Source organism: Vombatus ursinus, unplaced genomic scaffold (assembly GCF_900497805.2).
Source record: "Vombatus ursinus unplaced genomic scaffold, bare-nosed wombat genome assembly UNPS02015255.1, whole genome shotgun sequence".
Lineage (NCBI taxonomy): Eukaryota > Metazoa > Chordata > Mammalia > Diprotodontia > Vombatidae > Vombatus > Vombatus ursinus.
The window spans coordinates 29,631,047-29,646,606 of NW_020955033.1; the positions used below are offsets into that span (position 1 = coordinate 29,631,047).

The 15,560-nt window shown below is 38.2% G+C and overlaps 1 protein-coding gene across 2 annotated transcripts in view; it reads right to left on the bottom strand.

The window, feature by feature from the left end:
- Positions 1–15,560, bottom strand: part of LOC114031825 (phosphatidate phosphatase LPIN2) — a 106,638-nt gene that overhangs the window by 8,970 nt on the left and 82,108 nt on the right. For both annotated transcript variants that reach the window (XM_027846961.1, XM_027846960.1), the window contains exons 10-16: positions 14,090–14,183; positions 13,644–13,713; positions 12,206–12,295; positions 10,286–10,368; positions 5,193–5,337; positions 1,750–1,898; positions 1,082–1,168 (exon numbers count right to left, since the gene is read on the bottom strand). In XM_027846961.1, the coding sequence (XP_027702762.1) occupies positions 1,082–1,168; positions 1,750–1,898; positions 5,193–5,337; positions 10,286–10,368; positions 12,206–12,295; positions 13,644–13,713; positions 14,090–14,183 (718 nt within the window). The remainder of the gene's footprint in view (positions 1–1,081; positions 1,169–1,749; positions 1,899–5,192; positions 5,338–10,285; positions 10,369–12,205; positions 12,296–13,643; positions 13,714–14,089; positions 14,184–15,560) is intronic.

Consider the following 15,560-nt stretch of genomic DNA (forward strand, 5'->3'; position numbering starts at 1 on the left):
GAGGAAGTCAGCTAAAAACACAAATTTTTACCTTTTCTTAGGCAATAATGTCGACCAAAAAAGAATGCAGACTGCCCCTCACCCCCATAAAGCTAAAGATTGTTAAATTAATAATGTTAATAATAATAATAGATCATGAGCTAACATATTCATTAACCACTTAACATAAGAAAAATTTGGTTTCTATTTCTGATGATTCTGTCCTGATGGACAGGTGTCGGTCTCTTTATTTATAAAAAGTGTGTGTGTGTGTGTGTGTGTGTGTGTAAACCCTCAGCTTACAGTATCTGAGCTGTGAAATGAAAATGTATAAATCTAAACCTCAGTATAAATATTTTTGCATACTCATATTCTGATACTTTTTAGTCTATGTTGAGGAATTCTCAACTTTTCCATGGAAAGGGCTTGCTGATATAGTATCCAAGAGATTCAAAGGCATACGTAGCTATAGAAATTAAAAGGCAACCATTTCCTCCCAAAAAATCATCACCATATCTGAGAATCAAAGATGGGGTAGGGCTGTCAATGAGACACGGCACATGCCATCATCACAGTACTGATTTATTGGCCCCAGCCTTTGCATTAACGGAGAAAGTTTGGAAAGAAAAGTGCATGTGTACATAGGAGGTGGGATATAGGGGAAGGCAACTAGGTGGCACAATAGATAGAGTACTGGACTCTGTCAGAAAAATCTGAATCCAAATTCTGCCTCACAAACTTACTACAAGTGTGACTTTGGGCAAATCATTTGACCTCATTGTGCCTTGCTTCCTCATTTATAAAATGAAGATGCTGGGTTTGATGACCTCTAAGGTCCATTCCAGCTCTCTCTATATGACTTCATGATCTTACAAAGACAGAAAAAAGTGGGAAATTAAAAGTAAGCCTGAGGAACTCGGGTGCCTGTGTATTCTGATATCTATCACCTTCCAAAAGCAAAAAAAAAGTTCAACTTAAATTCTAAAGGGGAATCCCCTGCCACAAACGATTTAGATTAGTTGATTATTCTATTCCTTAAATGAGTAAGCCAAAGCAATTCTAGGTTCCCAGAGCTCTTTCCCATGCCAGAAGGAATACGTACTCATTGATGGAATGATAGAGTTTTGCTATGCCCTGATGAGTCCAGTCTTTGCCTAGTTGTGGGAGAATCTGCCCTAAAGCATCAGATCTAAGAAGAAAACAAGCAAAAGAAATAAACATCAAGAATGAATAATGAATTACATAATTATAGAAACAGAATTATATAATATACAATTCATAAATATAGAAAGCTGAAAATTTTACTATCTAGTTAAATGATCCTCTGTTCCTTTTACCTAACTCTCCCCCACCCAAGAAAAAAAAATTCTCAGCAATACAAAATGCAGATGTGGGAGGCAGGCAACTGCTTCATTCAAAGGACAGCTTGATAGCTGCCTAGAAGGACCAAAGAAGCATTCGAGGTGATTTCACCAACACACTTTACAATGGAAGCAACTTTAAACCTGATATCATACCCATGAGATCCAGGCGTTAAATCTAAGTGGGAACTTCACACCAGACTCCTTATAATCACATCCTTCTAACCTCTCTAAATTTGATATAAAAGATCCCACGCTTGGATTAGCACCTGTGATCTCTCTATGCTTCACAACTCTCCACAGTGCTGCTCATTACTTGCAGTGTGTCCGAATCGTCACCAGGCCAGAAGCCTCCTGGGTACAAGAACTCACATTCTCCCTAACTCCCAAACAATTTCCTTCTACTTGCTTGGTTATCGTTCCATCGATATCTGAAATTATGATCTTGTCATTCCAGTTCCACAGGTAAATGGTTCCCGCGCAGCGACAGGTGCCTTGATACTGGGTTGTAATGCTAAACACGACATCATTTGGGCCATCTTGGAGCTTCAGTTTTGCCTTTATAAAAGCAGAGGGGAAAAGTGGCTAAATATATCTGTGTAGTTTAGATTCAGATACACAAATACACAGAATAGCTTTTATGAAGCTGAAACATTTCCTAGGTAAGAAATGTTTGTTTGTACCCTGGAGTTCTTGTTACTATTGCCTTTTTGTATTCTCAGTATTAAGCATGGTGCTTCGAATGTCGTAAGTGCTTAATGAATGCTGACTGACTGACCATGGAGATAAGAGACATGTGGAGGTTCTCAAAGGCTAGGCAAGGGGAGGAGGTGAGTAAACTCTGGCAGGTCTGGCCAAACTGAGGACCGGCCCAAGTTCAAAGAAACTCATCACCAGGTTGGCCAGAGGGTGCTAAACTTTTTAGCCCCAGTAACCTTCAAAGACCTGTCAATTCAAAGAGGGGCTGCAATCTGCATTCATGGAAGGAGTAGACACACTGATGAAATCAGATACCCAAGAAATGCTGAAGCATAATAAAAAGTTACACCAGTCTTTCCTAAGTTCAAAGATATGTGTCATGCTGCCCAATGCAAAAATGCAAAAGCAGTTATATTTATTAAAGAAGAAAACAGGTTTACTTATATAAAAATCACCATAGTGATGACAGGAAGTACAAGTAGAAGCAGCATGGTATACATTGATTCTGGAACCATAGGAGCTGAGTTTAAATCCCACCTCTCATCCTGTGTGACCTTGGGGAAGTCACTTAAACTCTTTCAGCCTCATTTCCTTGGTCTGTAATATGAGTACGCTGAACTCAATGATGTCTGAGGTCTCTTCATGAACCCATTTGGGGTTTTCTTGGCAGAGATATGGAGCGGTTTGCCATTTCCTTCTCTACAGATGAGGAAACTGAGACAAGCAAGGTTAAGTGACTTGCCCAGGGTCACACGGCTACTAAGTGTCTGAGGCCAGATTTGAACTCGGGAAGGTGAGTCTCCCTGATTCCAGGCCTAGCACTTTATCCGCTGTGCCAGCTGGGTGACCAAACAACAGTGTAGGTCTTGGAAAAAATGACAGTTACATTCAACAGCAGTCACGTAGTTCAGGACCCTCAGGCAAGACTAAGAAAAAATAAGGCTGAACCTAAATCAAATCAACCTGTGGATGAGAACTGTAGCAAAAGTGTGGGAGAAAAAAACAAGAACTCTATGTACTACATGGGCTACTGATGCTCACTGTCTCTTCTGAGTCAACCATCTTTAAATGATCTAACTCACACACGTAACAATTTATCATTTTCTGTGGGATGATTTTTTAAAATTTACCATATTTTTACTCAAGCCTTCAAACTTCCTCTATTTAATTTTAAGGAGGAAATAAATGACTTTTCTTCTCACAACATAAATTCTCCACTTTTACTTCAACATAAACAAACCTTTACCTGTCCTTAGAATAAGGATGGAATTTTCTTTGGAGTGGGGAGGAAATGGAGCAGTCAATTTTGTTAGGATGTACAAGATTCTAAGATAGGAAAGTACAATATTTGTATGCCATAGAGGCCAGAGCATACTTCCTAGAGGCTGGGACCTAGGAGATTCTGGTTCTAGTCTGGGTTGTGCTCTAACCATGCTCTGTGACCCCAGGAAAATCACTTAACCTTTCTGAGACTCAGTGTGTTTCATTTAGACAATCAATGGGTTGAACTAGAAAATCTACAAGGTTCCTTCTAACTCTGAAAGTCTGTAAGTTGAAGTACTAACATCCTAGGATTAACAAATTTCCTCTCCTCGGCTCTAGCTTACTTGTTCCTCTGCTTCTTAATGGGTTTTTCCTTTAATGAACTAAGAAATCCCTGGGCATGCTCAGTAGCTAAAGTTTTGAGATCCATATGGAAGTTTTTGCCCTGGAATTTTCATCATTTCACATATGTTGAAAAACTTCCCATGGCTATTACTTACCACATCAAGCCTTATTTCTCTACCTGGTATTCAAGAGCTATCCACAGTTCAAACTGACCCATTCCATCCAACCTTATTTCCAACAAATTCCCAGCATAAATGACCTAACTCTCTGATTTTGTTAGGCTGGTCTTTTCATCGCTCTATCCCTTACTCATTCACAACTCTGTGCCATGGTTAATTTTGTTCCCATTGCCTGAGGTGCTCCCCTATCCTTTTGGTCAAAGCTTATCTCTCTCTCTCTTCTTCTTCTTCTTCTTTTTTTTGGGGGGGGGGGGGGGGGGGTGACACAATTGAGGTTAAGTGACTTGCCCAGAGTCACAAAGTTAGTGTTATGTGTCTGAGGCTGGATTTGAACTCAGGTCCTCCTGACTCCAGGGCTGGTGCCCTATCCACTGTGCCACCTACCTGCCCCAAAGCTCATCTCTTTTCAAGGCTCATCAGGCATGTCCTACCTTTCCTCTGCAGCTTTGTCCAACTAGCCAACCCTCATGGACATCAACTTCCTTACTTTAAACTCTTGTGGTTGTCTTTAGTCTCTGTCGCACCATTAGTCATTTAAATGTCTCCTGTCTAATTTTTTCTAATTATTTTCTAATTATTTCATGTGCATTAGTCTCATCTTTTCAATTATCCTTGAGAATCCTTATGCTTTTGTATCCTCTACAGGGTTCAGCATCATGTGAGGAACACAATACATGCTCAACAAATACTTGTTAGGTAAAATGATTAGTCTTCAAAATGAACAATCTGTCTTTATTTCAGGACTCTCATTCTCGTTCCCCCTGGCAGAGGTGGGGGAAGGCCTTCCCCCAGATATCTACATACCACAGCTCCTATGTACAACCTCTCTCCTGATGCCATAAGACCATTCTTATATTTAAGCAAAAATTATTCACATGCTTTCACTTCCCTATTTTACAGTCAAAATACCTAGAAGAAGAAAATTCAAGGTAGTAAGAGAGGAGAGTGATGAATAACATGATTGAATACATTATTTGTAAAATTTTCTTAAAAATATACACACACATGCATATATACACATATGTATATATTTACATATATACATATATTTACATATACATGTATATATGTATGTGCACACACACACACACACACACACACTTTTTGTGCAGCTTAACATGACAGAAGAAACACCTAGTCTTGGTTTCACAGGACCTCAGTTCAAATCACTGCTTTGATACTTATTAGCTGTATGACTAGGCAACTTACTTAACCAACCTGAGCCTCAGTTTCCTCTTTTATAAAATGGGAATAATAGCTTTCACTAATTCCTTCATAGAGTTATTACCTGGAAACTACTTTGTAAAATTTAAAGTGGTAAATAAATGTACATGACTACAACACACAATACATAGAGACTACTTACAATTTGGTCTGAAGAAAGTCTAAGTGATTTCTTATAAGAAGGAGTGCTTCCATGGCTCAAGTGCTCTACTGGGACAGGATCAATTTTGAGGGAATCTTTAAGCTCCTGGGAGTCCTCGTCACTAGATGAATCATTTTCAGTTGGCCTATACAACATCAATCGATGTTAGCATTTATTTAACTCAGCTATTCTTAGTGATACAACGATCCAAGACAATTCTGAAGGACTTATGATGTCTCTAGAGAAAGAAATGGTGGAGCCTGAATGCCTATTGAAGTTAATTTTTCTTAATATTTGTCTCTGTTTTCTTTCACAGCATGACTTACATTGAAATGTGTTTTGCATGACTACACATGTAGAACCTATGTTAAACTGCCTGCCTTCTCAATAAGGGGAGGAGGGGAAGGAGAGAATTTGGAACTCAAAATTTGAAAAAAGAATGTTAAAATTGTTTTTATGTGTAATTGAGAAAAAAATAAAATATTAAAATAAATTGGAAAAAAAACCTAGCATTCATTAAATGCTTGGTGCTGTACTAAACATGGAGGATACAAAAAAAGACAAAAACTTTTCCTGTCTTCAAGGATCTCACAGTCTAGTGGGAGAAATGATATGTACTTAAAAAGGTATATACAAGATAGATAAAGAATAGATGGAAGGCAATCTTAGAGGGCAAAGTACCAGCAGCTGGGGAGTAGGCATGGGGAAAACCTGCAGAAGGCAGTATTTGAACTGAGTCTTAAAAGAAGTCAGGGATTCTAAGAACGGGAGGGGAGGAGAAAAAACCCTCCAGGCTTGGAGAAGAGAAGAACACCACCTAGACCAGTATGTCTGGACTGTAGTGTGGAGGGGATTCATATGTAAGGAGAAAGATACAAAGGGCTCAGGTTGTAAAGAGCTTGAAATTTCAAACAGAGGAGTTTCCATTTGATCCTTGAGGTAACACAGTTTACCGAATGGGGTATGTGTGTATGTGCAACATGGTTAGAAAAAAGTGATTTGGGAAAATCTTTTTAGTACACAAACACAAATGTATTAAATTCCTACTATATTCAAGGCACTCCACTGGGTACTAAGGTAACAAAGATGAAGAAGACATGGTTCTCTGCCCTCAAGAAACTAGCCATCAGAAGGAGAAAACAGAGAGAAAAATAAGACAGGAATATGTTGAAATACAATGCATGCATAGGACAGAGACATAAGGTTTGAGAAATTAAAGGAGCGGGAGATTACTTTGTGCCTTTTCGGGGGGGGGGGGTGACGCTCAGATAAAGAGACTCAAGTAAGGCTTCAGTGAGGCTGTGGAAACTTTAAGGATAAGAAGTATTGCAATTGATGGAGACAGGGACATGGAAGGAGACAGGGACAAGGGGGAGAGAAGAGCAACTGCCTTGCAGATGTGGAAGACAATGTGAGTAAAGGTACAGAAATGGAAATGGAAAAAGGTAGAACAAGAGTAAGGACAGGTTGAGTAGTCCAATTTGACTAGAACCAAGCACATGAAGGAGATTCATGTGAGATCAACCTAGAAAATATAGGCAGAAGCCAGACCATGGCAAGAATCTTGAATGCTGGGTTAGGCTAAGGAGTCTGGGCTTTATAAAAATAAATTACTGTATGCATTTATCTATTACAAACAAGTTTGGCATGTTTTCTACTAGGTCAAAATATGCTGCTAAGCCCCTCAAGGGTAATTTAGGAAACACTTCAGGGATTGCTTTAATCTATGGAGGGAAAAAATGTCCAAGATATTTTCAGTTAAACTAAGTAAATGCTGCATTTCATTTTCTAAATAGCTTTGTATTAGGAGCTAGGAGATATACCAAAGATTAAATCAGACCTAGTCCCTCCCATCACAGTGTTTCAAGTTGAGTAGAGAGATGCGACGTATAAATAACTTACTACAATACAAAATAGTCCATGATATAAATAAATATATAAGTATATAAAACTCCGTAAGAGTTCTACTCTAATCAGTCACTCTGACATAGAGGTGACCTGGGAATGGAAAGGTTCCACACCCCTGGATTATACTAATGGAGCCCAAGCTTTGGGAAGTTCTACTAAACCTGAAATGCTTTAAGTATGGGTCCAGTAATGGTTTGTATGTCTGTTATTTTAGGAACAATTTAAGTTGGAAAAGGCTTATCACTAGAGGTTTGCCACCAGTCAGTCAACTAGCAATTTATTAAGTATGCACTATGTACTAGGCAACGAGCTAAGACTAGGGATACAGATAAAGCCAAAACCAACCTAGTAACAAAACAAACAAACAAACAAAAAACAACAACCCAGTTCCTGCTCTAAAGGAACTCACAATCTAATGGGGGAGACAACATGAAAATAGCTATGTACAAACAAGATACCTACATACACACACACACAGTGCTAATGTCAGAGGGAAGGCTTATATGGACAAGTAAAGGCTTACAGAAAGTGGGTCTTTAACTGAGACTTGAAGGAGGCAGAGATGATGAGGGGGAGAGTTCTAAGCCAGCTAGTGAAAATGATCAGAGTTGGAAGACAGAGTTTCATACACGAGGAACAGCAAGGGCTTTGAGGATTTTATATTTAACCCTTGTGGTAATAGGGAGCCACTGGAATTTACTGAATAGGGGGGTAATATATGGTCAGACTTGTGCTTTTGGAAGATCAATTTGATAGCTGAGTGGAGGACAGACTGGAGTGATGACAGACTTCAGGCAGGGAGATCAATCACCAGGCTATTTAAATAGTTCTGGCATGAGGTGATGAGGGTCTGCACCAGGGTAGAAGAGGACATATACATATAACATTATGAAGGTATAAACTACAGGACTTTACAACTAATTGGATGGTGGGTGGTGCTAGGTCATGATCCTCGATGATTTGGGAAGATAGCGGTACCCTTGCTGTTAATAGTGAAGTTAGAACGAAGGGAAAGTTTGGAAAAGAAGATGAATTAAGTTATGGACATGTTGAGTTTAAGTTGTTTATGGGACAGGCAGCTAGGGATGTAAGACTGGAGTTCAAGAGAGAGGTTAGGGCTGGACAAGTAGATCTGAGAGTCATGTGTATAGAGACGTATTACTAAAATGATAGAAACTGATGAGATCACCAAATGAAATAGTATATAGATGGAGAACAGAAGAAGGCCCAGAAGAGAGCCTTGGAAGATCCCTACTGTTAGCAGGAGGGACCTGGCTGAAGATCCAACAAAGAAGATAGAGTAGGTATGGGGAGAACCAGGATAGAAGAGGGCTGTGAAAACCTAGAGAGAAGAAAGTATCAAGGAGAAGAGGAAATTGGCAGTAGTGTCAAAGGCTGTAAAAAAGTTAAGGAGAATGTTGATTCAGAAAAAGACACTCGATTGGGCAATTAAGAGATTATTAATAACTCTGGAGAAAGAAGTTTAGGTTGGACGATGAGGCTAGAAGCCAGACTGCAAAAACGTGAATTTTTCATGTGGTTATTAGCAACTCATGAAGACCATCTGCTATGACTTTGGTGTCAGCAGTGAGAACCCTGATCCCCAAATTATTGAAAGACAAAGGTGAAGATCAATGTATAACAAAAGTTCTGACTGACAAGATTATTACCAACTGGGAAAAGCAGGGATGGTTTTATTGAGTGGGTGATGTTTGAAATGGCTTTAAAGGGCATTTAGGAGTTCAAAAAGCATTGAGGGAATTTCAGGGCTAGGGAAGAGCATAAACAAAGGCCCAATGTCAGCAATGCCTGGGACAGGATGGTGAGCAGTCACTATGGCTACAGTGGAGAGTCATTAGAGGAGATTACTATGAGAAAAGGGTGGAAAGGTAGGATGGCAGCAGATCATGGAGGGCCTTGAATGTGAGGCTTCTGAATATAAACTTCATTAGGTAGGAAATATGAGGTTACTGAAGGGTTTTATACAGAGGAGTGACACGACGAAATCTTCACATATGGAAGCTTAATCTGACAACACCATAAAGAATGAATTGAGAAGGGAAAGAGTATAAAGGCAAGAAAACCGAGCAAATGACAATTTTATTGTTTAAGTTCTACTCTTATTTCTTTCTCAAGCAAAAACCAGGAAACATAAATGGTGCTTATACAAGGAGAGCAACATTAAATTGTCAATGATTCTTTTAGCTTTGGGTTGTTTTTTTTTTTTTTAAATAAGTGCTAAAATTGCTCTACCACCTCCACAGTCTCACACATATGAACTAGGTGGAAATCCTAAATAATTAATCAGCAATTTTCTTTGGCTGATGAGGCTATCTCTCTTTGACTCCTACAATGTGAATGTAATTAAAACCTGTCCATGATTTGCTATTGTCTTATTATATTTTTAGTTCAGGTAACTAAGGTCTGCTGATGCCTTTTGCAAGGGATGTCTGAATTTTGAAAAGGTATAGTTTAAAGAGAAAATTTAACTGCTCTGATTTAACTCACAAGCCAAGACCACCACCTAAAGATTTTATTCACAACCTTAAAAGAGGAAGATGAAGGAATAAGAAAATGAAAAAGTAAGCTCTAAGGTTACTATGTTAAAGAATTGAGGGAAAGGAGGATAAAGAAAATTTAAATGGGAGAAGGGCAGAGACAATGGAGGAAAATTCTGCAGGAACCCCAATTTTTGGAACGAACAAAAAGAATAATCTGGTGATTCAACTCTAGCCACCATACTGGTTTGGTTTTTACTAGCTCCAACTATAGAGTCAAGGAGTAAAGTTTGCTTCTTCAAAGAAATGGTATCTTAAGGGGCACATCATCTAGTCCTCCCAGGTTCTCTTCTTTTGTATCTTTTTAAGCAAGTGTTATTTTAAAGGCAATCCTTCAAGTTCAAATACTTAATAGTATGATTACCATGACAGATGCTTGGTCTGCTACAGGATACTATATTTTCAGCATCTGACTTCACATGTTTTTAGAAAAGTCAAAGTGAGCACCTTCTAACTAAGTAATTCAAAACAATTTCCAACTAAGGACATCCAAAAAACCTTTCTGGCCCCAAAATAACAGAATGATTTCCTCTGAATCTTTGAAAAACAGCAGTCAATTTATTTAGTCCAGAGAAAGAGGAAAACAAATCAAGTAAAATGCTCAAGTAATAACGAAAAGGCACTCACCTCATATTTGTTGGCTCTTTTGCATTCATCGGCAAGTCACTTGCTTGTGGAACCTCCGATTTCCCTTCTTTGGCCTCCGGTGTCTTAAAAACACACGGCACACATACACACACACACAACACAACACATTAATAATGGTAGAAGAACGAGGTCATCCAGGCCGGATTCACGAATGCCTTTGATCACATCCCTTAGAAGTGAACCCCGAGTATCTTGCCGGTGGAACATTTGCTCCCTGAGCCACTTCACCAAAGAGATGTTCTCCAAGGAGGGTCTCTTACTGTGAGAAGGCGCTTCTTCCTCAGAGTGAAACAAAATCTGCCTCCCTCTAATTTTAACCAGCATAGAGCTGGTAGATGTTTAAAAAATGACTTTCTAAGGGAGAAAACAATGCACACGGTTCACTTTGCATTACTGTTTTCTCCATCACTTTCTTAAGTCTAGATGAAGAATGGAACAATAACCAAACCCTAATTGGTAGCATTTGCTGACGCTCAAAGTTGTTCTTAAAACAATATTGCTGTTACTGTATACAATGTTCTCTTAGTTGAGGGACTAAGTCATTTTGACTATTATAAATACACAAATTAAAAATAAAAGACATAAAGAGAGATGCTATCTGCATCCTGAGAAAAAATTGATAAATAGAAGTCTGTATAGAATAATTTTACATCTCTCCATATATGTGTACATATACACACATATACATATATGTACACACATGTCTGTATTGATACATACAGACATATGTATATATGTCTGTATGTCTAATGGTTGCCATCTCTAGGCAGGGGGTGGGGAGGGAAGAAAATAAAATAAAAAAAAGAAATTTCCATGATAACTTTGTTGTATATTTGGAGGGAATAGCAAGTTGTACATGATAGACTTGCAGTTATAGGTGCAATCATATTTTTTTATTTTACTGTGTTATGGAAATGCTTGTTTTGTTCCTTGAACTGAAAATTAAATTAAAAAAAATACCCAACACAGAAAATTTAACAATACAAGCTGGCTTCCCCACAACCCAGACTTTAACACACTGGTGTTACTTCTGTCCTTTGGAGCCACAGAGGATAAACTTAATCTTTCTTACAGGTAATAGATTTCAAATAAATGAAGAGCATTCTTGGACTTCCTAAATATTCTCTTCTTTAGCCTAAACTTTGCCTGCTCCTTTCCCTGTCCCTTCCAACTTAGCAAGTGTTCCTTTGTGCCAGAGATTCAAATAGGGGCAAGGGAAGGGGGAAATAAACAAAACCAGAATGGGTCAGCAAAACCAAACAACACATGTTTGCTAGTATATGCAATATTCCTCACTTATAGTCTCCTATCTCTCTAATGAAAGGAAAGGGCATTATTTCATTTCTTCTTTGGAACCACATTTGATCATTATAATTACACAGCATTCAGTTTCAGTGAAATGTCTTTCTAGAAGAATTCTAGAGATAAAATTGCTGTGTAAAGCATAGGTCTCCAAGCAAAAGCACAATGACCCTCCTAACTCTGCTGCATTTTTCATTTTATAAAAGGAGCCATTTCCTATTTTTGAATTTCAGAGGCTGTAGTAGTAGTAGGTGGAGGTGGAGGAAGAGGAGGAGGAGGAAGAAGAGTTTGTTCCAAGGAGGGTTATGTATGGAAGTACTATTACCTTTCCAGTAGATTCAATATGAACTCTCCAAGTTCACCATTTAGAGAACTTTTTTTTTTTTAAATAGCCAGGAAGAATGATTAGCTCTAGTTTCATTTAGGTCAAATCAATAAATATTTATTAAGTGTTCATTATGTACAAAATCATGGGGAGAAAAAAAGATGAAATAAAACACAGCCCATGCCCTTGGGCAGCTTAAAATCTAATAGCATAGATAATACTGTATACAAACTCTATAATTAAATTAGAAAAAGGTGCGAAGGTATGCTTACCTGTTTGGTCATATTCTCCTTTTTGCGCCAGAACCACCACCTCCCAGACTTCTTTGGCATTTTATCTTTGACCCAGGATTCAACTGTAGCCTAAAAGCATTCAGTCCAAGTTATTTCAAATACTTTGCCAATTATGTGAGACTCAGTTACCTTCTATTTACCTGTTATAGGAGGTGAATCACTCTATACTAGCCTCTCTTTTCCCCTCTTGTTACAATCTCTTCCAAGCAGACAGTTCAGGCTTTTAAAATCAACAGACTTGCCTTAATCACAAAGTTATTACATGACTAGAGGTTTCTTGAGGCTTTAGCAACTCATTTCATCTGTTCTATCTGTTCCCTTCCCCACAGGCAGGCCCAAAGTTTGATGGTGGGTAGCCACATAATATGGAGATAGTAACGTGGAGATATTACATAGTAACAGTGTACCTAATAGGTAGGCAAAAAAAATCTCCTTGACCTATTCTTGGGTATATTCCTCCTAGGGAACTGAGCTGACGAAATAATTTTTGTTAACAAGTTCAAAAATTTGCCAGGCCCACCAGCTTGTAAAATCTCTACTGGTCTTACTGATGCTGACACCATTCCTTTGCTAGCCATATCACCTTCTCCTATATATTTATCCATATTAATAGACTGAGAAAATACTTGTTCAACTTTGAATTCACTCCTATAGCAAATACACTCAAATTGTGTGTACAAGTACGGATTGCCAAGCAATAAAAAGAAGGGATAGAGTTGTTATTTTTTTTTAAATTTCTTCTAGACCAATTAAATTTATTTATAAGGTAGCAAGGCAGTGTAATGAACAGAGAAACTGGAACTGCAGTTTGAAGGATACTGAGTTCCAATCCTACTTCAGATATTTAGCCCAACAACCCTGGGCAAATCACATAACTTTTCTTGGTCCCAGTTTCCTCAACTGTAAAATGGGGATAACAACGGCACCCACATCACAGGGTTGTTTTGAGGACCAAAGGAGATAATCTAGGTAAAGTGCTTTGCAAAACTTAAAGTGCTATCAAAGTTCTAGCTAGCTATTATTTAATCTTGTGCCTGATTTCTTTGTGGTCCTAAGGTGTGCTAATTTGCATAGCTGCACTGAACTATGAATCTTTTAAAATATTTCGTCTTACAGAACCCTCTAAGAATGAAAAACATTCAGTAAACAAGTGTATACATTTGGGTGCTTTGCAAGTGCCATCCATATTACACTTTTTTTTTTTTGGCTAGGCAATGGGGTTAAGTGACTTGCCCAGGGTCACACAGCTAGTAAGTGTTATGTGTCTGAGGCCAGAATTGAACTCAGGTCCTTCTGACTCCAAGGCTGGAACTCTATCCATTGCGCCACCTAGCTGCCCCAACACTTCCACTGCGCCACCTAGCTGCCCTCATATTATACTTTCTAAAGGTAGCAATACAGTATTGGGACAGCTTACCTTGGGCAAGCTCTTCTGGAACACCTGTAAGCTTAGGATCATGGGAGCAGCCAAGGCCCAGTTATAGTACCTGTCATAAACAAAATGATTGTTAAGGAACTATTAGATAATTCAGTGGGAATTAATTTTAAAACATGCAGAACAGCCTATTTGTGTTGGGAGGTAAGAGGATTAATTAAATTTTTTGTTGCATGAGTAATACTTGCTTTAAGCCAAATTGCTCTGGAAATGCAATATTCAATAAAAAAGAAAATAACATTCATTTCAACACTTTATTTTCAAATAAATGCGATTCAAGTTTAAATTTGCATTTCAAAGTCATTGCCTATTTGCTTATTCAAATTAGATGATGTACTTCAAAGCAAGAAATGTAGTAAAGTTTCGTCAAGATTTCAGTGCCATTTCCTCTCACTTAAAAAAAAATCTTAGAAACAAATGATATTTACCGGTTATAGATCCGTATCACTAAATTAGGATTATCTATAAGCCCCGGGTTTTCTGCAAATTCATGGTAAGTAATGATATGTTCCATGAATTTTTCTGAAAAGCAAAAAAACATTTTGATTACTTTGGTTAGAGAAATAAAACCATCACCAAATCCCTGTAGCGCAAAATAAGTCAAATCCATTATCTGTGAATATTAAAATTCTACAAGAGAATTTTCAGATAGACATAGAAAAGGTTTTTACTGAACTTCCGTATTCATGAAAATCAGTCCAGAAACATTTTCACAGGAAACAAGGAAGACTCATATCCCAGTTTCCCTCTCCTCTTGCGTAATCCCAGACCCCACTAAGGAAAAAAAGGAGAAAGGAGAATGGCAAAGATGCTTCTATAATGTATCACAGATGAGTCCATCTAGAGGAGCAAAAATCCTATTAAAGAACAACTAGGAACTATCACTAAACCACAGTGTGATGAGAAAAACCTCTTTGGTAACTGGAGATGATGCACTTGGGGAAACAAAAGTGGGTTGTATTCTAAGTTTAGAGTTAGAATACATGCTATGTCATAAAATAAGTTCAGTATCATGCAATTTCTTATTTTGTAGGCATATTGCAGACTGTATTTCTCAAGTGTCTGGGGTCTAGTAAGTCATTTATTAGGTAAAAAGAAATATATTTGTATACTATTATCTCCCAGAAAGATAAGCATGAGCCTAGAACATGATGAAGTCACCCAGTACTGACAAGATAGGGGTACTGGAAGTATACCTGGTAGAAAAATGTGGACAGGTGTCACATGAGGAGTGAAATGATGTGGGGGAGGTGAACAGTAAATGGGTACTGATATCTGAAATCCCAGAGAAGTAATAAAGAAATGGTGGCCCTGGTTACTCCATGCTGATGGTGCAGCTTTCTTCTATGGGAGCCAGGATGGTTGAGTTTGATAGAGGATTCATCCTTGGGTTCTGATCCCTAAGGGAAGAATGCTCACTAGTTGCTGTGAAAAGACTGAAAGAAAGGGACTAAAATGAGACTGATTATAGATATGATTAAAACTCTGCTGTGAATTTAAATGAACTGCATTTTTTCTCCCACTGTGTCATGGACACATGGGGAAATGGATGAGGATTCGACTCTCTTGAAGGAAAAGGAAACAAAGTCTCTGGGGATGGGCATTGAAAATTCTTGCTACCTGATTTCACTTCCTTGTTATTAGCTTGCTATAATTCTCTTTCATTAAGTGTTGTTTGCTTTGAATTCATATGCCATCTTGTTTGATCTGGCCAAAAAATTTTGGGCAGGACTAGGGAACTATGGATCTGAATAGGTAAGGTACCCAAACAAGTACTAGGAACCTGGGTGTATCTGAGAAAGGGTCTACATGTAAAAATAAAACTAAAACTACTAATTCTGGGGCACACAGTATGGAGAAAAAAGGTCATTTAGTCCTTGCCACAATGCTGATCTTGTA